At 42.3% G+C, this 24,647-nt stretch overlaps 1 protein-coding gene across 23 annotated transcripts in view; it reads right to left on the bottom strand.

The window, feature by feature from the left end:
* Nucleotides 1-8,675: 8,675 nt before the first annotated feature.
* The window catches only part of ZNF438 (zinc finger protein 438), a 171,173-nt gene continuing 155,201 nt past the window's right edge, over nucleotides 8,676-24,647 (bottom strand). For all 23 annotated transcript variants that reach the window (XM_015074733.3, XM_053225478.1, XM_053225482.1 and 20 more), the window contains 2 exons: nucleotides 11,070-12,888; nucleotides 8,676-9,459 (listed from right to left, as the gene is read on the bottom strand). In XM_015074733.3, the coding sequence (XP_014930219.3) occupies nucleotides 8,838-9,459; nucleotides 11,070-12,888 (2,441 nt within the window). In that variant the 3' untranslated portion in view covers nucleotides 8,676-8,837. The remainder of the gene's footprint in view (nucleotides 9,460-11,069; nucleotides 12,889-24,647) is intronic.

Raw genomic sequence — 24,647 nt, forward strand, 5'->3', positions numbered from 1 at the left:
CTCTTTGGAAAAGTGTCTATTCATGTCTTCTGCCCATTTCTTCACTGGATTATTTGCTTTTTGGGTGTTGATTTTGGTAAATTCTTTATAGATATTTGATACTAACCCTTTATACGATATGTCATTTGCAAATATCTTCTCCCATTCTGTCAGTTGCCTTTTAGTTTTGCTGATTGTTTCCTTTGCTGTGCAGAAACTTTTTATATTGATGAGGTCCCAATAGTTCATTTTTGCTTTTATTTCCCTTGCCTTCAGAGAACTGGAAAGGCAGCAGCAACAAAGCCCAAGACTAGCAGAAGAAAAGAAATAATATAGATTAGAGCAGAAATAAACAAAATAGAATCCATTTTTTGGGATTTGGTAGAACAGATCAATGAATCTGGTTTTTTGAAAGAATCAACAAAATTGATAACCCCCTAGCCAGACTTCTCAAAAAGAAAAGAGAGAGGACCCAAATAAAGAAAAGCATGAATGAAAGAGGAAAGATCGTAACCAACACCACAGAAATACAAACAATTATTACAGAATACTATGAGAAATTATATGCCAACAAACTGGACAATCTGGAAGAAATGGACAAATTCCTAAACACCCACACACTACCAAAGCTCAAAAATAGAAGAAGTAGAAAATTTAAACAGACCCATAACCAGTGAAAAATTGAATCAGTTATCAAAAATCTCCCAACAAATAAGAGTCCTGGGCCAGATGGCTTCCCAGGATAATTCTACCAGACATTTAAAGCAGAGTTAATACCTATTCTTCTCAAGCTGTTCCAAAAAATAGAAATGAAAGGAAAGCTTCCAGACTCATTCTATGAAGCGAGCATTACCTTGATTCCCAAACCAAATACCCCACTAAAAAGGAGAATTACAGACCAATATCCCTGATGAACATGGATGCAAAAATTCTCAATAAGATATTAGCAAATCGAATTCAATAGTATATTAGAAGAATTATTTGCCATGATCAAATGGTATTCATTCCTGGGCTGCAGGGCTGGTTCAGTATTTGCAAATCAATCAACGTGATACATCACATTAATAGAAGAAATGATAAGTACCATATGATCCTGTCAACAGATGCAGAAAAAGCATTTGACAAAATATAGTATTCTCTGTTAATAAAAACCCTCAAGAAAGTCGGGATAGAAGGAACATACCTTAACATCATAAAAGCCACATATGAAAGGCCCACAGCTAATATCATCCTCGGGAAAAATTGAGAGTCTTCCCCCTGAGATTAGGAACACGAAGGGGATGTCCACTCTGACTACCTTTGTTTAACACAGTGTTGGAAGTCCTAGCCTCAGCAATCAGACAACAAAATGAAATAAAATGCATCCAAATTGGCAAAGAAGAAGTCAAACTTTCACTTTTCGCAGATGACATGATACTCTACATAGAGAACCTGAAAGACTCCACCAAAAAACTGCTAGAACTGATACATGAATTCAGCAAAGTTGCAGGATATAAAATCAATGTATACAGAAATCGGTTGCATTCTATATACCAATAATGAAGCAACAGAAAGAGATATCAAGGAATTGGTCCCATTTACAATTATACCACGCACCATAAAATATCCAGGAATAAATCTAACTAAAGAGTAAAAGATCTATACTCTGAAATCTATAGAAAACTTATGAAATAAATTGAAGAAGACACAAAGACATGGAAAAACATTCCATGCTCATGGACTGGAAGAACAAATATTGTTGAAATGTCAATACTACCCAAAGCAATGTACACATTCAATGCAATCCCAATCAAAATAGCATCAGCATTCTTCTCAGAGCTAGAACAAATAATCCTAAAATTTGTATGGAACCACAAAAGACCCCAAATAGCCAAAGTAATGTTGAAAAAGAAAATCAAAGCTGGAAGCATCACAATCCCAGACTTTAGCCTCTACTACAATACAAAGCTGTAGTCATCAAGACAGTATGGTATTGGCACAAAAACAGACACATAGACCAATGGAATAGAATAGAGACCCCAAAATTGGACCCACAAATGTGTGACCAACTACTCTTTGACATAGCAGGGAAAAGTATCCAACGAAAAAAAGACAGTCTCTTTAGCAAATGATGCTGGGAGAACTGGACAGCAACATGCAGAAAAATGAAACTGGACTACTTCCTTACACCACACACACAAATTCAAGATGGATGAAAACCTAAGTGTGAGACAGTAAACCATCAAAATCCTGCAGGAGAAAACAGGCAACAACCTCTTTGATCTCGGCTGCTGCAACTTCTTTACTTGACCTATCTCTGAAGGCAAGGGAAATCAAAGCAAAACTGAACGATTGGAACCTCATCAAATAGCTAGCCTTTAAACAATGTTAGAACATATTGAAATGCAATGTGCATTATTACGTACACTGTATTTTTATGAAGTCAAATTTTCATCTGGATTATAGGTATCTGCATCTGTATGTGGATCCACATGCACACTAAGTTAAAAAGCTGTTTTCTCACCGTGGATAACTATCTGTTGGTAGTTAGGCAGCAGGGCAAAGTTGAGGACATCTGTGTGTGCCCCAAAGCTGAGGGGTAAGACAAACTTTTCTTCCTTCACAGTTTGGCTGAGGCATTCTGGAAAGAGGAGAGCTACACCTTAATCTGGTAAAGCCATTTTTTTCAATTGGAAAAAATAAAATGTAGCAAAATATTTCAGTAATGCAAAAGTGTGTCCCTCTTTCCCATCTCTTGGTACCCCTTTCCTGACATGACCTTCCAGAAATTCTCTATGCACACACAAGCATCTATAATAATACATCTATCTCGTCTCTTTCTTCTTCCATTTATTTATTTATTTATTTATTTATTTATTTATTTATTTATTTAAAAAACCCTTTTTAAAGTTTATTTATTTTGAGAAATAGAGAGAGCGAGCAGGGGAGGGGCAGAGAGAGGGAGGGAGAGAGAGAATCCCAAGTAGGCTCCATGCTGTCAGCACAGAGCTGACGCAGGGCTCGAACCCACAAACTGCAAGATCATGACCTGAGCCAAAATCAAGAGTCAGATGCTTAACTGATGGAGCCACCCCGGTGCCCCACTTCCTCCTTTAAAAAATAAAATAAAAATAAATAAATAAATAAATAAATAAATAAATAAATAAATAAATAGCAAACAAGCGTGTGCTGTACACTGTTCCATACCTTGCTTCCTTCACACGTTACATAGTTGAGCTCATAAAGTGCTACATCAATCTTTTCCTCTAGATGGTATTCCATCATATGGTGCGCTGCAGTTTTGCTAAACCAGATCTGTGGACAGTTGTGTACATTTTCTACTGATTATCAACAGTGCTGCAGTGAACATCCTCATCCACCCGTCTGTGCACTTGTGCGTTGATATCTATAGGACACATTCCCAGAAGCAGAGTATCTGGATCAAGAGGTCTGTGCATTTTAGATTTTGATATGTCAGATTTCATTTGCTCCACTGTGATTGTACCAAATATTACTGTCATTTTGCTCTGTGGGCACTGGATCCAGGAGGCGTGCTACCCTCATAGTGCCCTGTGGGGGCTTTTCATCATCAAAAACCTCCTCGTGCCACATCCTGACACAACAGGACTGCCCTCTTGCTTCCCCCATCCCCACTCTTTACTTCAAGAAAGAATAAACCCCATTCAAAAGACTTCATCTTCTTGGATATTTTAGCTTTCCTTGGGTGTAACCATTGTCCAAAAGGCTTGGCTCCATGAATATCTTATGAAAAACTGAACTGTGCTTTAATTTGGATTACACTAGGAAAAGGCAGTGTTTTAGTTTCCTATGAACATATTCCTAAATATTACTTCCAGATACAGACACAGCTTTGGGATAGTTATGAAGGTCCTATGTTTGAGCTACCTGGGCCTCTTCCATGGCCAAATTCTTGTGCTAAGATCTGCGTTGCAACTCAGGAAGTAGTCAGATCCCACTCACTGCTGTTTCTGCAAAAGCCTATAGAAGATCTGGTGGTCTCTACCTGAGACTCCTAGTTGGAAATTAAAATCATGTTTAATAATACAAGGTGAAATCTGTTACTTGAGTAGTGCTTAGTGGCTGTTTTTCTTGTCAGAAATGATCTATCATGTTAACTGCTTGTGACTTTCTTTTTAGAACATACCTAAAGAGGTAATATAGCTGTCCTATTATAGGTGAATTCTTTGCTGCTAAGGTAACAAAGCAGGAGGAGCAGGAGAGCAATTCTGAAGGTGGAGGCAAGTTTCATACAAACAAATAAAATCCTGATTAGCTTCATATCAAAATTAGAACAAATAATCTTTGTTTCTCTTGAGTTGTCACATTTGGTTTCCTTCGATAGATAGCGATTTTTCCTAGGGTTAGGCAACACATTGAAACATTTTCACACTTCAGAGTATGGAAAATGTGATGTACCACTAAGCTAACGTCTGCACGCTGAACACAACTTTAAAATATGCTTGCAAAACTGTGGCTATAGTTTTATTATGGTGATAACCATGACCAAATAGGAGATACAATAAACATTTCACCTCAAAAGGAACATTCTCGAAGAGATGGATATAGTTAAAATATATATTGGATTGCACCACAAGCCTAGATAAGCTGCTGATTGTCTAATGTCAGGGAAGTCTGTATAAAGTTGAAGCTAAAAGCCTGTTCTGTTAAATCCCAGTTCACCTCTACCGGGGCATTGTTTCTCAGGAGCTCAGTGAAAGGAGGAGACTCCATAAAATATGTATCTAACAAAGCATGTCAGCAGCTTGAATGGAGCAAACCAGTCCAGATCCGAGAATTCTAATAAATAAATGAAGTTGAGCATTTATTGCCAACAATCATGTCACTGGGGCCACAGAAAACTGGAGCCGTGCAGCTGGGAGGCAGGAGTGTGGAGCCAGAGAAGGTAATGGAACGCGCCCAGGTTTGATTATTTATGGCGTGCTGATGAAGAGACAACTTTCCATATGAGGAACAGCTTAACGGAGGAATAGTCGAGCTAAACCAGGAAGAGGTCCAGAGAAAGAGAGAGTAACAAAAGGGGACATGAATAAAAATGACAGCTAATAAAACAATACAAATCTAAAATGCTGTAACTTTCAGAAATAATTTAGGGCCAAGAGAAAAGAAAAAAGTCCCATTTTGCTGGCTTTGGGACAATTTTCCAAGAAGCAAAAGACATTAAGCAAAATGAGTGTGCTGAATTTAAGACCAAATTTGCCTCTATGCCTTCCTAGCTGTAAGTTTGGTTATTCCTGAAGCTGGCTTTATTCGTAAAAAGGGAAGTGCCAATTCCATTTGTATTTAGCTAACATATCCATTTTTTCAACAAATGTTTATTGTACATTATTCCATATCAGGTACTGGACCCTCTGGGGCTGCGTGCTGAACAAAGACACAATCCCCGCCCTCCAGAGGCTTATGGTCTAGTGTGGGAAGTGGACAAGTCCACTGTCAAGTTCAAGACCCCGGGCGTGAGCACTGCGGTGCTGGCCAGATCCAGGCCAGGAAGGGGCAGCCTCAGGGAGGAACATGAGGGCCAAAGTAGAGCCCAGAATGGAAATAACTGAATGCCACTTTCTGTATAAAGAAACACTTGGCAGCCTCCATGTACTCCAGATCCTACTTTGATAACTGAAAAATTAAAATACACTTTTTATGCAAAGATGAAAATTTCTATGGTTCTCAGTAGAGTTTTCATTTTTGAATTCTGGACTTGAGACCTACGTGAGCTGCTTTATTTTTAAAACTGTATTATTTTTTTTTTTTTACTTTTATTTGCATTTATTTTATGTAGAATTTACTCCCAGGCCATAGGTTTTTGTTTCTTCAGTTTCTTCCAGGAAGTCTTTTTCTTCTGAGCAAAACCTTTTTTTTTTTTTTTTTGCAACCTCCTCTTCTGGTTTAGGAATACTCTGTTCTTTTTCAGTAAGGATCGTCTTAGCGTGGCAGGGAGAGCTCATGTATGGGTTAATCCCACCATGAACCCTGTAAATTCTCCACTACATCTTGGGGGGGGCTTTGTTCACCTGGATGAGCTCAATCTACATCTAAACCCTTAAGTTCAGCATTACTCTGCGGTTTTAAAGCATCTGCAGTAAAAACTCAGCACGTTTTGGGCCACTGACCCTGTGTCCAGCCCCACTGTTTGGCCTGGGCACAACTACCAAATTCACCATTGTAGCAACGGAATGGCACACATTGCTTCTGCAAAGTGACATCTTTCGCAGGTACTTTCAGGTACTGTCATGTGACCTTGGATACATGCGTATAAAGTGAACATGAAGATCTGAATCTCTTCATTTGCATGATTTTGTAGGGTTTTCTGGGTCCAGTGAATGGCGGACCATTTTCAGAGATCACCTCAGGCCGCTTACAGGAAGAGCCTACCTGAGCCGTTTTAAATGGTCTTTCTATGGTCTAATTCACCTCTTCTCCAAGGGTGGCCAGAAACATAATAAATATCAGCCCCCAGTTACTGCGAGGCCCAAGGCAGGAGCATCACTCACTGTGCACACACGAGGGAATGGAGTCCTGGACAGGTAATGCTCTGAGGGTCACACGGAGCAGCACGTTTCTACACCTCACTGCCTGTGGGTCAAGGATGTAGATTGGGACCATACCAACAACATGTCTGTGTCCAAGGAAGGCTCATCAATGAAGACCCACTGGCTTATCAATCTGAGCTGTTCCCAGAGCCTCTTTAGCTGAATGACCCTCTCTTTCCTTCCTGCTCCCCAGTAGGAGTCCCTCTCCGTACCACCCCAGCTGAAGAAGTGCTCTTAAGGGCCAGAAGCCCCTTATCTTGGGTGGCAGCAAGACCCTTCCCACTGTAATACAGGGGAGTGCTTCTAGAAGCTGAGAACTAGAACATTCTATTCCGAATGAACCCACACACATAGGCATCCAGTGAGTGAGGCCCTCTGCACTGCACATCTCCTTTTCTCATAATAAGAGCTTTCTTAAAGATGAGTGCTGACCCCCCTGCCCCCCCGCCCCAAACCTATGGTATAGGGCCCTGATGAGAAGGGGATCCAGTCAGGGCACCTAATCATGAGCCAGTCACACCCTCCTACCTGGGCCCGTGCTCCATTCATAAGTCTCTACTTTTTACAGGCTGTCTATACCCTCGGTGTTTTGCTGTAGGCAAAACACTGGCTGTAGGCAGGTGTCTCCACAACCTGGTGGACTTCAGAGTTTCCTTTACTTGCTGTGTGGGGGCACTCTCCCCCACAACTCTGCCTCTGTACATACTCCAGACCCCCTCCTCTGCCTTGGCCGACTGGCTAGTATTTCAGAAATATTGCTTAGTATCTGAGGACTGAGTAGTCTACGAATTATTTTATAGTTTGAATTCAAGTTTCATGGTTTGAATTCAAGTAGTATTCTTGGTTGATCTCACTTTTAGTGCCTTCAGACCAATCTTCCCAAAAGGTGCTGCACTGAATGGTAAAGTGGTTTCATTACTAACCTGGTTCTAAAAATATCAAACAGTGAAGGTCTGATATGATCTCTTTCAAACTGGGTAAAGCACGATGATCGACACACCACGGCAGCAAAATCTTTCAGAGATTTCCACGCCTACCCTCATAGTCTCAAATTTATAAAACTTTTGCAAAAAGTCAAGAATTGACTTTCTGGAAAATTTGAGCCAAATCGTGCTAATGAACACTTTCTTTTAAAATAAGACATTAAAAAAAAAAAAGATGACTTAAAACCCACTAGCTTATCAATTCGAATTCAGTTCTTCCTGGTTCGGCAACTTCCTGTAGCACAGAAACATGTTGTGACGACGCCTGGGCCGTGCTTCAGGCAGACGGGGCTGGCCACATGCACAGTACTTTCACCCAGAGGCTGGAACCTCAGCTGGACGACTGCTTAAACTCCCCCATTCTAAGAAAATGATTTTGCAGCCAGGATGTCCAGGAGCTCCAAGTGGCAACTTTTCTGGTTCCCAGGAATTTAAGAGGCAATCATTTACTCTTGGCTTTCAAAGAGAACCCTGGGCTTGAAAGGCACAGTTGCATCGAAAATTGATCAGCTAGTGATGACCCTGTGAAGCTCCTCGGGAGGGAGGGAGAGCGGTTCAGACACCTAGCCATCTGGGCTGAACTGTCTAGCACACTTTCCAGGTTGTAAATTTCCTGGCCCGAAAGACTATTTGAGAAGAACTTTTAACCAAAAAGTGGTTTTTTATTAGCTGAAGTACTAAAAAATGCTTGATTACTTTGATATGGAACACTACAGCTGTAAGACTTACCAACATCTACTCTTCAAGGCAACGTACATTTAAGAAAATAGCAAAAATAATGGAATAAATCCAGGAAACATGGAATTTTAAATTATGGTAGATGAGAACCTTATTAAATGTACTGCTCTACAGCCTATTCAAATACACCAGAGAATTTGATAAATATCAACACCATACGTGTGGCTGAGACTGGCCTGGCTCACATTTGTCTGTCTACTTAAACAGCAAACAGCTGAACAAAATGATATATGCGCACGCTCAAACACGCTGAACACTGTACTTGAAGAACAGCCTATATAATTTTTTACATTTCAATTGCCAAATTTTGGTCTTTTTCTTTATTCTCAAAGTCTAAGACATTAATGGTTAGTACATAGACTTTTAAAGTAAAACTGCATATGGTTAGAAAAATATACACAAAAGGCATATATATATATATATATATATATTTTGTAAGAAAATAAAACTATGTACAAAAATCACTTGTGCTCATTAATGCTGATCCTAATTTGTCTGACTTTTATAATTAAGCACCACCATAAAAATGCAGGGCTTTGAGAGAAAGAGAGAGCAAGCAAGCAGCATTCTCTTTACCCCCACCCCCAAGATTTCATTTCTCAGTCTCCCCGGGAGGTCCGGTCACCCCCTGGCTAGAGAATGCATTTAAAATCGTCCACAGCTTGGGAGGGTCCTCACAGTTGTGCTCTTGTTCCCAGTGCTGGAGGACTTCTTCCTTCCTGGCCAGCGTCTGTGCACAGAGGACACAGTTAAAGCCTGAACGGTCCCCAAAGAGGAGGGTGTGGGGGCTGGGACTCACAGAGCCCCGGGGGACCGCCCCTGGCAGCGGCTCCCTGGGTCCCGCTTGGGCTCCCTCCATTTTCCTGAACCTGTCCACATCAGTGTGATGATGAAGGCACAGCTGCCTTTTCAGCTTAGGAAATGCATTTAAGTCCTCATCAGGGGGAGCACGCTTGAGTAGCCTCCTTCTCTCAGGATGTTGTTTCCTGAAAGGAGCGGTGTGTTTCACCAGTTCTTCCTGAGCTCCTGTGCTTCCCGGTAAGATCTCCTCTTGCAGCCGGCCCTGAATTTCCTCTCCGTGAACGTAAAGTAAATGAAACTTGATTTCAGCAAAAGACTGGGCAGTGATCTGACAACGGCCACATTTGATTTGTAATTTGACTTCATCCGCCTGGGTTAGAAGGAGGTCTTCTTCTAGGCTTGACTTGTTTTCCCTGAAAAGGGGGAAAATGGTGTGTGTAAGATTTCACGCAAAACATATCTGGAACTTCTTGTTTAGGGATCCAGAACACACCCAGTGAGGCAAAGGACGAGGAACGGGTGAAACGGCACATGGGAAGCGCAGACCACGGTGGACATCGACTGTCACTCCCGGTTGGGGTCACACCATTCTCAAGCTACCAGCCTCCAGTGAAAGAGTGTTTCCCTTTCTATCTCTCCCCCAGGGGAGCTAACTATTCTTTGGTTACCAGCTAGGTGTTATCTACTCCAGAGTCAGGTAGTACCAAGTGAGGCACCATAGGGACCCGCTTTGTTCAGCCACACCACCCACTCGCTGCTGGCCTTCCTAACCTTGAGCACTGAATGCAGCTTGGACAGTTAACCTAAACATCAAAATGTACTACAGAAAACAATTCAGAAGAGAGGTTTCTTTACGGAGGCTGCTAGATGCGTTAATAAAAGGCATAGACAGGGGCGCCTGGGTGGCTCAGTTGGTTGAGTGTTGACTTCGGCTTAGGTCATGATCTAGCGGTTCATGAGATTGAGCCCCACGCCGGGCCCTATGCTGACAGCTCAGAGCCTGAAGCCTGCTTTGGATTCTGTGTCTCCCCCTCTCTCTGTCCCTCCCCTGCTCACACTCTGTCTCTCTCTCTCTTTCAAAACTAAATAAACATTAAAAATAAAATAAAATAAAATAAAATAAAATAAAATAAAAGGCACAGACATATCTCAGGGGATAGGAACGTCTGAAGAAAAGCAGAGAAACTCTAGAAAAGCCAGAAAGACAAAAGGCAGGCACCCCTGATTTTAAAATGAAGGTGGGAGCAGAAGCCAAAACTGAATAGAAAGTATTGAGAACAATTAGGACGATTAAGAACGATGAGGGACAGAGAACCTAAACTTAGAATTGTTTAATCTTCATGGTGCTGATGACAGTTCATTTCAGTGACTCTCCCTCCATCATCCAGTGGAAAGCAGGTGGACTGCTGGGGTTTCCCTGGCAGACCCATTGCTCTAAGCCCAGACTGCCAGGCTTTCAAACTACAGAGCCCGCTTGTTCGTAACACCAGAAATCAGTACCCGCACAAGGCAATGATGACACGGGAAATGTTAATCTGGACTGACAGGAAAACTAGTGCAAATGTAGAGGGCTGGGTCTGGGACCTGAAAGTATGGTCAATATGGGGGACGCGGAGTCCCTACCATGGGTCAGACTATATTCTGGGGCAAACAATGACATTTAGATATAAATTCTGTGGCCACAAGTTTGGGAACATTACTTGTAGAGGGTACCAGGAACTATATACAGTGATATTTCCTATTTCAGATGCAAAAATCCTCTCTCACTGTGACCCCAGCATACCGCAAACTGGTGTCTGTGCCCCAGCTAACTGGGATTAGAGGAATTAAAAAATCATCACTGCTCAGAAAGCGACGAGAAATGAGATCACTCTTCACAGACATGGAGGAAGAGGTAACGACCTTCCAGAATGTTGATCTGAGGAATGTTTTTACAGACCCATCTTTCTGAAGAGGAAATACCGCCCTGTTCTCCAAATCCAAGCACCCCTTGCTGCCAGGCCTCCGTCCCCTTAGCACTCACCTCTCCACGGGTCCCTCCGGCCCTCGCGTGGTCAGGCCTCTGTTCTTTGACATGTCCCCCGGCTGCCTTTCGCCGGGGGAAGGCTCCGTGCTGATGACAACCCGGTGCACTTCTTTTAGGTGGCCGAAGTAGACCCTGACGTGGCCAAACACTTTCGCACAAAACTCACAGCACACGAGTTTCTTCAGACGGTTCTCCGCGTGATGGAGTTTCATGTGAGCGCTCAGGCTGCCGGGACGTACATAGGCCTTGCGGCAGACTCGGCAGCTGTAAGGCCGTCTGTTAGTGTGTGTGTTCATGTGGTCACGAAGGTGCTGTTTGAACTGGAAGTGGTGGTTACAGACGTGACACCTGTGCCACGGTTTCTTAATGCCCGAGAGTCCGTTTCTCAGCGCAGAGCCGGGCTTTGGGGAGGTGCCGCTATCCTGCCTACAGCCGGGATACTTAGGGCTGAGGGGACTGTTTAACAACATGTCCTGCCCGAGGCTGCCTGGTGTCTGGGGCTGGAACACGCCTGCAGGAGAAGCCAGGGGAGCCAAAGCAGACACGACAATCACAGGCTTGGGCATAATGCTGCGGTATTTCTTCAGAGACCCTGGTTTTTGGTCACTGGATTCTTGCGGATCGGCTTTTACTCTTTCTTTACTATCTTTACACTTACTAATGACACATTTCCTCCTTTTTCCCTGAAATGCCAAAATTTCATCTGGTACTTTTCGTTTTCTTACTCTTCTCTTTGCTGCCCCACCACTGAGTTTTGCTTTGTGGCTGAGATCTGGTCTGGTGGCTGCACAAAAGGTACTTTCACAGGGGCTCTGTGGAGCAGGTGTCTTGCCGAGCATCTTGGTGGCTGCAGTAAAGCCCTCTGGGATGGAGGATGCCTTACCACAGGCTGCCCTGAGCCCGGGCACAGAGCCATCTGTGAGGCTCATGTCTGACTGGCCTCCACACACCTCCACTGTTCTCCCTCTGGCATAGGGCAGGATGGGCAGTTTACCTCTGGGGACTGGAGAGATCAGCTGAACTGCACTGCTGAAAACAGCTGGTGATAAAATGGTCATGGCTTTTGTAAGATCAGCTTGTTCTCTCCGTTTCCCACTGGCAACGGGAGAAGGTTTACTGCAGGTTTCCTCACTCGCCAAGGTTGCTTTCCCTGGAGTCACTGCGAGGCCCGGCTTGGCTGAGGGCTCTTCTGGTGTGGATACCATCGGGGTGGCAGAAGGGTTCAGATCTCCATGGTCGTTGGTCCCTGGGGGTGGAGAGTCTCCGGGGCCACCATGGTTGGTCAGTGCCGCCATGCTGATGCTGGACGGGCCTGGGTCTAGTGACAGCACTTGCTCTGATTCCCCAGGTCTGTGTGGGGGTTTGGGACGGTCAGGTGGGGAGGGGGACGTTTGGGTTTGGGCAGGAGGTATGCCAGCACCACTCTCAGAGGAACTCCGAGTGGGTTTCTTTCTCGATCCTTTGTTATTTCTTGGGGGTTGGTATCGAGGAATAGGCAGCTTCAGATTTTCAGGCAGCGCCAGTCTGGGTTTCTGGATTGGCTGAGTGGAGGCGACATGTGGCAGAGCGACGAGAGAAAACGTCCCCTCCTGTCCAGCAACCTGCATCAGAGCGTAATTTTGGGTGGGCACCCCCAGAGGCTTGGCGTTGATGGAGGGTCCTGGATTCACCTGATCAGAGAGTGATGATGAAGGGCACGGCAGCACTCTGGATGTCAGGACTTTGGGCATGATTTTTGGCGCAATGGTCCTAAACTGACTCTTATTCTGCAAACCTTTCCCACTCTGAATTGTTCCAGAAGAGATGTTGGACTCACCTGCAATGACAATGGCAGTATAAAAAGTCACTCTGGTGTAACTGTCCTATTGTGGAGAGTGCAAATAAGCATCATTTCCTCTGCCTGTGATGCGTTCCAAGGCTCACCCTTGGCCTTCTGGGCAAATGCCTGTGTTCCTCAACACCCAGCCTTAAAGTCAACTCCCGTTGACCTTCCCAAGGACGGATTATTCTCTGCTATGGTTCCAAAGCCCCCAGGATAACATTTACCACTTTCCACAGTAATTTATCTGTGTGTCTTTCCTACTCAACACAGAGATTCTTGAAAGTTGGACTCTGTCTTTCCCATTCCATATTCCACGTCCATCCTCTCCATGTACCTACTTCCGATTCCTGGTCTCCTTTCCCGCCCTCCCGAGCTGCAGAGACTGTCCTCTGGTATATTCTGCTGTGTATTTCATTTATTTTATAGACATATCTTGTTTTCCCTATTAAACTTAAGCTTTGTGAGCATAAAGCTTCTATTTAATTCAGATCCATATTTCCCAGTGTATCTTCAGTGGGAAACAAATGTTTCTTGTATCAAGCTCCTTTCTCACTCCCTTTCAGGACGCACCATTTGACCCACTGGCCGGTGCAGTTTGTTTTGCACAGTGGAGGAATTTCCACACTGAATGCTAGCTTTGTTGCTGTTTCCCGTGTGACTTGTGAATTTCTTCTCACACCTTTCAAACTGTTTATGTGTGCTTTTGCAATTAAATCACCAGCATTAAAAAAGCTGATGTGACACCTTAAAAAATGTTGAATAAAAACAAAATGATAGAAAATGATAAGATACAGAGACAACATAAAAAAGGCATGAATCACGTAAAAAGCACCTGCTAGGACACCAATAGGTACAATTTTAACTGATATAATAACACTTCCAATTCCTTATTTACTAGGTTAACTGAAGACCAAGTACAACTATTCGCAGAGAATAATTAAGGCAACATTTCAATGCACTGCTTCTAAGAACTGAATCATCTTTTATTCCCTGAGACCTCAAGGCCGAAGGCCTGGCGGCAGTAAAGTTCCCCTTTTCTAAGTTCCTCATTTCAGCCAAACTTTACTCCCACTCACGCTTGCTAGGTACCTACACTATTCGAGGGATTGGCTATGACAGGCCCACATCCCCTTTCTAAAGCCTTTGGGGGCAGATGTATTTTGCAATTTACACTTTCAAATTTTAGAAAAGTAACGAGATGCACAAGCCAAATGTTAAGTAACACCCAGCCGGGTCTGCAGAGCGTCCAATTTAAACCTACCACCACTTCTGTAGTAAAATATAGGAGTATTTGCAAAAAGTGGGACAAACGGAGGGTTTTTAAAATAGTCTTGCTCTGTTCAGGTTTTGCCTCTGAATGAGCTTTGGTTTCCAACTTTTGATCACATTTTCTGTTTTCTGGGCTTTTGAGAGTCTGGAGCTGTGGATGAAGGACTGAAGAACTCTTCCAGGGATCCCAACGATACAAAGATGAACAGACACAAGTTCTACCTTAGGAAGCTGGCAATCTACTTCCATCTACTGAAACAGACAAAAATTTTAAATCAGCCTAAATTTTAATGTCTACAGTTACTGAACTAACAATTTTAGCAGAAGGTTGTTTCTTTTGGCAAAAATGACACTCCTCGCATGAGTAAGCAGTGTAGGAATAAGGTTGAAATGTATACCGATCAGCTTGTTCTAGAAAGTAATCCCTCTTCGGTGAAGAAAAAGTATGTTAAAAACATGTTTCACATGGTGGCTTGCATTAGGGTAAGAAGGAAAAAGACTAGCGCTATGGGAAAACTCAGGTCAGAACCGTGGGATCTGTTCTTACCCTCTTTAGCTTTGTTACCCCAAAGCTCATGGGTGAATGAACTGGTCCATCATCTCACAACAGTCTGTTACAGATTGCTTCTTCTTCCCACGTACTTTTATTTATCTTTTGGTTCTCTATCTATAGACTTTAAATGTAAATGCCTTCCATTTTTAGCCTTGTCTTCTCATCTTGGCGGAAGAAGTGCTGAAGTCAGTTGTAAATAAATGTTAAATTGGGATTGAGTTTACAGAAAGCTTAACATTATTGATAGCTTTTGGTTGCTTAAAGACAAGGCTTATTAAATAATTACATTAACAATAGTAATGGTCTTGGAATCTACACAACAAATCGAGGCTGAGGAAGGAAGAGAAGAGAAAACGTCTACTGCATACTCCCAGCGGACTGAGTACAAAAGAACAGGAAGAAAAGCTGCTTTGTCCTTAATCAGTTGTAAATCCTCTTGAAATAATATGTGAGAATAATACATCACAGCACAAGACCCATCACCTCACTCATCTGCTCAAAACTGTCCAAGGGCTCTTCATCTCCGAGCCGGAGTCAGAGTCCTTGCAATGGCCTCAAAAGCCTCATGCCCTCCGCTCCTGGGAACCTCTCTGACTGACTTCCTTTGTTAGCTAAGCTATGCTCCAGCCGCAGTGGCTTCTTCACTGTTCCTTCCACGTGCACACACCCGCTTTCTCAGTGTCTGTACTTGCCGTGTTCACTGCCAGGATGAGCTTCCGCCTTCCAGATAAATGCCCAGTACTTGCTGCAGCGTTTCCTTCAAGTTTGGTCAAATGGTTTCTTTCTGGGGAGCTCTTCTCTGACTACCTGAGTTAAAACTACCCCTGTTCTGAACTTCCCTCCTTTCCAGTCATAATTTTCTGTAGCGCATTTACTCCATCTTACAGATTACATCATGGGCCACTGCCTTTCGTCGCTGACGTGGAGGGCAGAGATTTTGTCCATGTCTCCAGGGTCCAGAACAGTGTTAGGCATGTGGCAGAAATGTCACAGTTATCTGTTGAATTTGTAAGTGGTAATTATGTGATTAATGGCTGAAATAAAGAATTCATAGACTGAGCTTAGAAAATCATCTTAAAAAAAAAAAAAAAGAAGAAAAGAGGGCCACAATTTAAAAGTGACCTTTAACATTTCCAAATTTCTAAAATTAAAAAATAAGAAAATGGGTTAGCACCATAATAAAACCCTTTATTCATTTAAAATTTTTTTTTTAAATGTTTCTTTATTTTTGAGAGAGAGAGACAGAGTGACAGAGACAGAGAGACAGAGAGACAGAGACAAAGAATCTGAAGCAGGCTCCAGACTTCAAGCTGTCAGCCCAGAGCCTGATGTGGGGCTCAAACTCACAGACATGAGATCATGACATGAGCTGAAGTCGGATGTCCAGCCAGTTGAGCAACCGTGAGTGCCCCTAAAACCCTTTAATATAAAGAGAATAGGTGAGGCCCACTGACTGGCCATCTGAGGGAGTAAGGGAACAGTAAATTATGCTGCTCGGGTACAAGATAAAATAGAGAAACAAGCAAGTTCTGAAAAAGAAACTGCTTTAAAGAAAACAGACATCCATAGAGGGGCACAGCAGGGATTGGAGTGAAGAGAGAAGAGACAACTGGAAATGGAAAAACTGAACCACAGAAGCAGAGGACGGTGATGTCAACATGAAGAAGAGCAGAAATAACAAAGACCAGAAGGTACAGCTGAAGCAACAACCAGTGGTCAAGGTCACTTCGAAGTCTCTGAAGATTTAAGTTGGGAAGGGCTTCCTATTTTTTATGACCAAATCTAAGAAAGCAACCTTCTGACAGTTAAGGTTTCCAGAAGTGAAACTAGATATATTTTACAGAGCCATCCAAAAGGGAGCGAGCTAATTATGATGCATTTAAAGTTAATGTGCTTTGATGATCGATCTTCAAAAGTTTCTACGTTACAGTGGAAATAAAATCACACAGGAAGAGCAGTGCCATTCAAAGGAAAAGGAGGCCAACTCCGATGTGGGAGTGAAGGGAACCCCTCAGGGTAACTGGTTGTGCCAGCAAGGGAGAACACTGAGCAGTGAGCAGCCTGGGCGACTGGAAATGAGAGTCATAAGTGACAGGTAAGATGACTGCCAAATAGAGTCAACTCTCAAGTTTGCTGCAATTCAACCAAGTGGATCCTGGGGTAGAAAAGTTGATCAATTGCCTTCATGATCAACAATTATAAGATAATCGTAAGAAATCTTTGGGGTGAAAGATAAGGCCTTATTAGATAAATGTAACCTACTCATGTTGGCCTGGATCTATCAGGAAGTACAGACAAGGGTGAGGGTGTCTGTGAAGGTGGTGTTGCACCACCAGAACCATTAATGATGGAACAACAGGGAATGGAGTGATGCATTAGAAGAAATGTATAAGGCAGGAGAACGAGGGCAAGGCCCGAAAACAGAAGAACAACCCCTAGGAATTACTTAAATATGTTCAGCAACAGGGTACTCATAAAGTAAATATCCAACCATACAACGTAATACTATGCAGCAGTGAAAAAGAAAGGTGGGGTAGACTGATCTGGAATACTCTCCAAGATATGAGATGTATAGATTATTATTATTGTGTTAGATTAAAAAAACAGTGGGGTACACACACAAATATATTCCTTACAGGCACAGAATATCTCTAAAAGTAAACAAAAGAAACTAGCATCGGTAGTGGCCTTTGGGTTGGGGGCAAAGGAAACTAAGAGGTCAGGATAGGACACGTGCTTATTTCCCACCGAATACTCTCTGCACCTGGCACACAGGAAGTTCACACCTATCTGCTGAATGAATGCAAGGAAAATGAAGTTTCCCTTTTGAATCTGTTATTAAAAGGGGTACCTTTGGGGACAGTCACGGTGGGTAAGTGTGTGTCTTTGCATAAATGACTGTGTCTACATTACACACGGTGTCTTCTGTTTTTATTTTCCTTGCCTATTTAAGGACAAGAATTGCTAACGATAAGGGAAGTAATCTAATAATCCGACAGGCCGTGCATAACTACCCCCCAAAGTTAAGCACTGAGAAGTATTAGAGCTCATTACTTTCCAAGGACAATGGGAGTCCTGAGAATTGTTCCTGCAAACACTAGGCTCTTCAGGAGAAAACGAGGCGATCTGCAATAAAGGTCAGTTATGCTACAATAACCACAGGTTTGAATTTTTTTTTTCTTTTTAAAGTAGTTTGAACAATAGGAGTCCTTAGAGAAGCTGAAAATGCTGTTAAGTTTTTAAAGCTCCGAAATACTAGGATGTGTGCTTGTAGGAAGTCTTTCTTGGCAATGCAGTTACTACAGTGGTTTGGTCCACACACATTTACAAGGCCTCCCCAGATGGTGTGATCTACAAACCCTTCCCGTCACCTACTGAATTATAGATCTCAAAGAAGTGTGCACTAAATAATGAGAGGTAGAAATTTCCAGTGACATTCATAATTTCTGGAAATCCTGCAAAATTTCCCATAACACTGTTAAAGAGACTCACAGGACTCTCAGGCACTAAACATGGACTTTTATTAACTGAAAACATAAAAGGTGCACTCAGTAAAATTAATTCTGTGCAATTATACAACGTGAAACTTAATATTAGGATTTTAAATATGGGCTGTTTTTACTACGTTAAGTGTATAAAAAAAAACTATTTTGAAAAGTGACATTTACAGTTGGTGAAAAACCGATAGAACCGTGGATTAAAGGGAAACACGGAGGCATTGAGTCCTTATTAGGGCTAGAATCTGTGCTAGGTCTTTTAATTGAACCCTCACACAAGCTTTGCAAATAAATATTATTGTCCCCTTTTTACAGATTGAGGAAAATAAGACTTGAGGACTTAAGTAATGTGCTAAAGTCCACACCATGCAGATCTCCATTCCGATATGAAGCAATGAACTTCCTCTCTTTCATTCTCTCCTCAAAGGGGCTAAATTATATACCAAGTTTTCCTAATTAACTCCAAAATACAGTGGTATCTCTGAATTTTGCAGAGACAAAAGGGGAAATTTGAAATAGAAATGGCTTGTCATACATATCCCAAAATTTCGATTACAATTAAATGACACTTTCTGAAAGCCCACTTGTTAGGAGAGAATTCATGAACAATTAATAGTCATTTGAAGGTAAAAGCAGATTTTTTTTTTTTTTAAGGCGAATTTGCCCTTAACATCCATAGGCCTCTGACAAGTCCAGTAGAGTTGCCAGATAATAGTTGTTTGGAGAAAGTGCAATCAATGTGTGTCCTCCGTCACCACCAGAGGACTGGTCTGACAGGCAGAGACCCAGAGGGCAGAATGAGGGCTAATGGTACTCAGTGTCAGCATGCAAGCTAGCCCGATCGCACTGCCTCACGACAAGGCTGGCAGAGATGCTACTAAGGAATACGTACGAGGGCAGGCAGTTTTCTACAAGCCTGCCCACAACTCACCCCCTCCTTTCCACTGGCAGAACCACGGCCTGCTCTGTGGCTTCTCAAAAGTTGTTCCCACTCGTCCCTTCATTAGTCTGGGCCCAGTTCCATCACCCCATCTGTTCGACCCACCGGCCTGCCGCTCAGCATGGAGTAGTGATTGGGCACAGAGACGAGAGCCCCTGCTCTTGAAACGGCTCCCTGGACCGAGGCTCAGAACGGAAGTCCTGCCAAAGTCTTAGCCACAGAAGTGCCAAAACTTTTAGACATTGTTTAGGTTTTAATTTTATTAAACTGAAAGACCCTATTTTTAATTTTATTTGTTGGCATCCCTGTTCTCCCTCTCACTTGGCTTTCTAATGAGAAATTCCAGTTGGGGTTCAAACTGTTGTCCCAAGATGGTCTCTGGTTAAAACAAATATGGTAAAAGCCTGGAGAAGCAGGAGATAAAAGAAATGCCTCATAACCCAAGGGAGCTCAGCTTATTTTGTTGAAAAACCTATAAGCACGTTTAGCTACTGCCCACCTTCTCCCCAGGGCGCCGTCCAGGCACTGCAGCGAGAGTCCACAGGAATTTATGGAGCAGTGACTACAGAGCGCCCCGTAACATGCGCTGGCAACAGGCACCAGTGTATTTTGTGTCTACAGACTCAGGGTGCCATTTCTAGTCCACTTATCTGTAGCACTAAGACCTCCTTGAGTCAGTACATCTAGGACCCAGATCTCTAGCAATCTGATACTATACAAAGGAAATAAGCACTTCCTAATCGCAGATCTTGTATCCGGAGCCCATTTTTGTCCATTCTCTTTGCACACTTCCCTGCTGTGCAGAGCTATGCAGATAAGATAGCTAAGGCCTTCTCCTTCCCTCCTGTAACACCACTAGTGATATCCAGGCATCCTCCCTTCAGGACACACCTTTGAGAGCTGTCTTGACAAACAGTGAATTCACTACCTAGCTCTGCAAGAAAGGGAATTCTTGTTTTTGGAGCACCAGAGTTTCTTTATTTCCTGGCACTTATCGAATTCTTTACATGCACTATCTCATTTAATCTCCACCAAAAAAACCCGAGTTAGAAATTACTGGTATGTACGTTTTATAGATAAAGGTTTCGAAGCTGGTAAGTAGCAGTGCTGGAACTCAAGCCTTGGCCCAGCTGCCTCCAAGGTCTCTTTCCACCTTTACATGCTGCCTGAGCTATAATGCACAGTTATGGCCACTATCACGGTATCTAGTGGAAACATGGTTTTGGTGTCAGATGTGGTTTCAACTCCTGGCTCTGTCTCGTGGGCTGGGAAAGTCATTCCCAGTGAGCCTAACTGTTCTCATTTACAAAAATGGCATAAGAATATCTCGCTGCAAAGGTCATGGACAGGATTAAAAGAAAAAAGGACCCAGGAAAAGTGCCAGGATAGTGCCTACCAGTTAGGTACTCAGCAGACATTAGCTTTGCACTTTCTCTTGACAAAAAGCATGAGGTTCCTGAGTTATTTTTGGTGGGTAGAAAAAAAAAAGCACAAATCTTGAATGCTAATCATATGGAAATAGTACTGAATCCTTAAACTGATGTTTCTTTGTTGAGAGGTAAATGAAGGAAAGAGGGAAGAAATGGCTATAACTTGTGAATCACGGTCCTACTAGAACTGTAAAGCATTTTTTCCTCCCTTTCTCCAGCCACCTATTACCACAGCTCAATCTTCCCTACATCTGATCAATCCTATCACCCTCTCTTACTCCCTGTCCCTAAGTTTTACACATCCCATTGACAAAGTGCTAATCAGATGAACAGTTACAGTGAATAGGAGTTAACATATGTGCATTTTAAAGAGCTGTTTTGTGGGGACACTCCTCCCTGCTTTTGTTTATACTGAGTATTGATGCTAATTGCTGTTGTTCTCAACACTGCCTGGGAAGAAAATAGCTCCCCTAGTAGACCTTTCAGGGGTGGGGGTGAGTCCAGGTCTCCACAGCCCTGGAAGGGAAGGGGCCCAGGGGAGAACTGGGGACACTGGCCACAGGTCTGCAGGGCTGTGAGAGCAATGGCCATGTGATTGTTTGATTCAGGAGGAAAAATAAGTGGACTCTCACAGAGGGTATGCGCAAGTCAACCGCAATTTTGAAAGCACGTTCTTGTAGATTTCAGTATTTTGTTGAGGAAATCATTAAGAAAGAAATTTAAGATAGCTTGAATACAGAAAGAAAAGTTGGGCACTGAAAGAGGAGCCCACAAAACTGAATTAATTAGACACGTAAATGTATCAGGAAGCAAGAGGAAACAAGCATTCTTTATGGAAGAACTTAAAAGCTAAATAACTAAAATGTTAATGGCAATACAAGGAAAAATAATACAATACGGTTTGTTAAGTTCAAGTAACTTATTATTCTTTTGAGCCATATAATTCGTGTCCCAGATGAAATGAAAATTTAAAATGCATTATCATTTAAAATACATTTTAAGTATCCTCAATTTCAATGAATTTCTCCATTTTAATTATCAGTCCTTTTATCAGTCCTTATTTCTGGGAGGACTTTTTGATTTCCAGTACTTCTGATGAAAAGCAGTTGAAAACTATATGAAATCTTTTAATTTTTAATACATTTAGGAATACAAAGTTATTAATCTTTTTGGCCAAAAAATGATAACATGCCCTAGGTCTTATTCATTATTAGAAAACAGTCAATTTTGTATCTTTACCCAAATCTAAGAATGACTAAGTAGCATGAAAATTTAACTAAAAGCTAATGACCTACGGGGGGACACAAAGCAAGACAAATGGAAATTTTTGAAATGCCTTATTAACCCCATTCTCTCATTCTTCATCTTGTTGTTAATATTATTAGGATTATTAAGATTCAGTTGGGTCACATAGTTGAAATTCAGAAGACCTTGATAACTGAACTTCATCAAGGTAAAAGCAGCAAATCATTTCACTTGATGTTCTACCACTCACAGCAAATACCTGTGCACACTGTCTTTCCAGGAGATTCCAACATTTTCCGAGTCAGTTGTTTTTCAACACAATGGGTGAGCGAGGAAACATCTCCTGTGAAAGAGCTTTAGGAAGCTGCTAAGATATCTCATGGCAAGAACTCTTCCATGAACAAATTAAAAATGGGCCCCTTCCTTTTAATCTTATATTTTAATATCAGTTGGAACAGTTAAGTATCCAGGATGAGTAACAAGATGACAGTTGGTGAGGAAAACCTTTTCCTTAGTGGGATAAACAGAAAGATAAGGTTTCACCATGCAAATGTGCAGTCAGTTGGAACAATTAAACGAGGACACAGGCAGAAGGTTCTTGCCTTTGGTCAAAATACCAGGATTATGAAACCAATGTGGTAAGGATCATGATGTTTCAACACCAGTATGGTTAAAAGCAAGGGAATGGAATCACAAAGATCCTCTTATTTTTATACTGTGATTTCAAAAGTAGATTTATGTTATAGAATGGACATTTTTAAGGAGTATGCAAACCGCCTCTTTAAAAAATGAAATAATTGTTCCACTGCTTTATGGCACAGTTTTACAGATGTTTTATTTTCACTTCTGATTTATCTTCAACTCACAGTGACTTATAACACTTTCTGCTGCAAGTTCCTCTATACCTCAGCCTTTATGTCAAATAGCTCATGATTTGAAAGTGCAAATACACAGGACTACATATTCCTTTATCATGTGCATAATTATTCCCTAAAACTCCTGCTTGTAAATCTTGACTGTCACTTATTTCTTAGTCAAGATGCACCTTGAGTAACATAGAGACACCACGTCTAATACTGACACACTGAAGAAAATTAAAAAAGAGGAAACGAAGCACCGGGTACCCACAGGTACTGAGGTAACTGGGTCAGCAGTGGTTACCTTTGTGGAGCTGACCAGATAGGTTGTATGTGAGCTAACTAGCAAATACAGATTCTGAGATACATCTAAGGTAGGTAATCAGATGCTGATGTGAGCTACTACAGAGAGTGAAATCATCAGAGTTGGAAAGCTGTGGGACCACTTTGGAATCCTTTCCTTTTGAATTCTGCCTGGCTTCTCCTCCATCAACACCTTTATTACTACACGGATGGCAATGACGAAGTGTGGCTGAAGGAATGCATACTCACATGTATGCCTCAGAAACATGTAAGAGTTAACTCTCCATCTTCCCTGAAGAGATTCAGTGATTATGTGGTCCACCTGTGTTCCCTTTTCCTCAAGGCACTGCATATTTGTATGTGTGCGCACGCAGGTTGCCCCGGTTCTGGAGCTGGTGTAGTGGCTGACCATCCATGGACATTCCTAGTATATGGTGGGTTTTGCACACGACTGTCTTCCTACGGCACCTACCCCACCTGGCCTGACATTGTACTCTCCACTCCCACTGCTAACTGCTTAATGCTGAGAAATCCAACCACTGTGAACACTGAGAAACATTACAAATTTAAAGTTTCCAGTGTTGACTTGGAGACCTAGTCCACAATCTTATTATCATTATTTTTTTAATCCCTAATAGACTCCCTTCAGTTCCTCACTGGGGCTAGCTCAGGTTTCTCCCATTGCTTTTCCAAGGCACTCTTCCTCTACCCAACTCCCACCTTATTCCCGTCTCTCTCACCAATGATTTTTGGCACTGATCTTGCAATGGACTGAATGTCTGTGTTCCCCCAAAATTCATATGTTGAAATCTTAATGCCCCAGTGTAATGGTATTAAAAGGTGGGGCCTTTGGGAGGTAAATAAGTCATAAGAGTGAAACCCTTATGAATAGGATTAATGTTTTTATAAAAGAGACCCCACAGAATTCTCTTGCCTTCTTTTGGCCATGTGAGGATACAATGATAAGACGGCAGTTTGCAACCCAGAAGGGAGCTATAAAGGGGAACAGAATACGTGACCCCAAAATATGCTACTTTGGTAAATGAATTATTTTGAGCTGAACATAATTGAGATCCAGAAGACTCCAGAAAAACTTTTACCTCTTCCTAACTACCTAAAAGAATTCTGCTAGGGGGCCTGGCTTAGAGAGAGCGCTACTACTAGACAGAACTTTTATCCGAATGCCTTATCTGTATGGCATGGCATATATCTAATTATCAAATATCTGCTCTATTTATTATCCTATGAATTACCATCCTCCCCTTTGGAGCCCCAGGCCCCATCCTGTTCCTTAGCTCAGGGTGGCCTATAAGCCTCAACTATGGGACTTGTTTTGGGGTCTTATTGTCTTTGTGGGGCCTCCATTCATACGTAACTAAATTTGTTTTTCTCCTGTCCTATGTTAATTTAATTATTGGATCAGCCAAAGAATCAAAAAGGGTAGAGAAAAATTTTTCCTCCCCAACAGCTGTCACCAGAATCTGACCATGCTGGCACCTTGATCTTGTACTTTCAGCCTCCAGAACTGTGAGATATAAATTTCTGTGGTTCATAATAAGACACTTATTCTATGGTACTTTGCTATAGCAGCCTGGAGTGACTAAGACCTCATGGAGAAAAGAGAAGTCATCAGGTAGGAACTCATTTACTGTTCCTTCT

The sequence above is a fragment of the Acinonyx jubatus genome, chromosome B4, assembly GCF_027475565.1.
Source record: "Acinonyx jubatus isolate Ajub_Pintada_27869175 chromosome B4, VMU_Ajub_asm_v1.0, whole genome shotgun sequence".
Lineage (NCBI taxonomy): Eukaryota > Metazoa > Chordata > Mammalia > Carnivora > Felidae > Acinonyx > Acinonyx jubatus.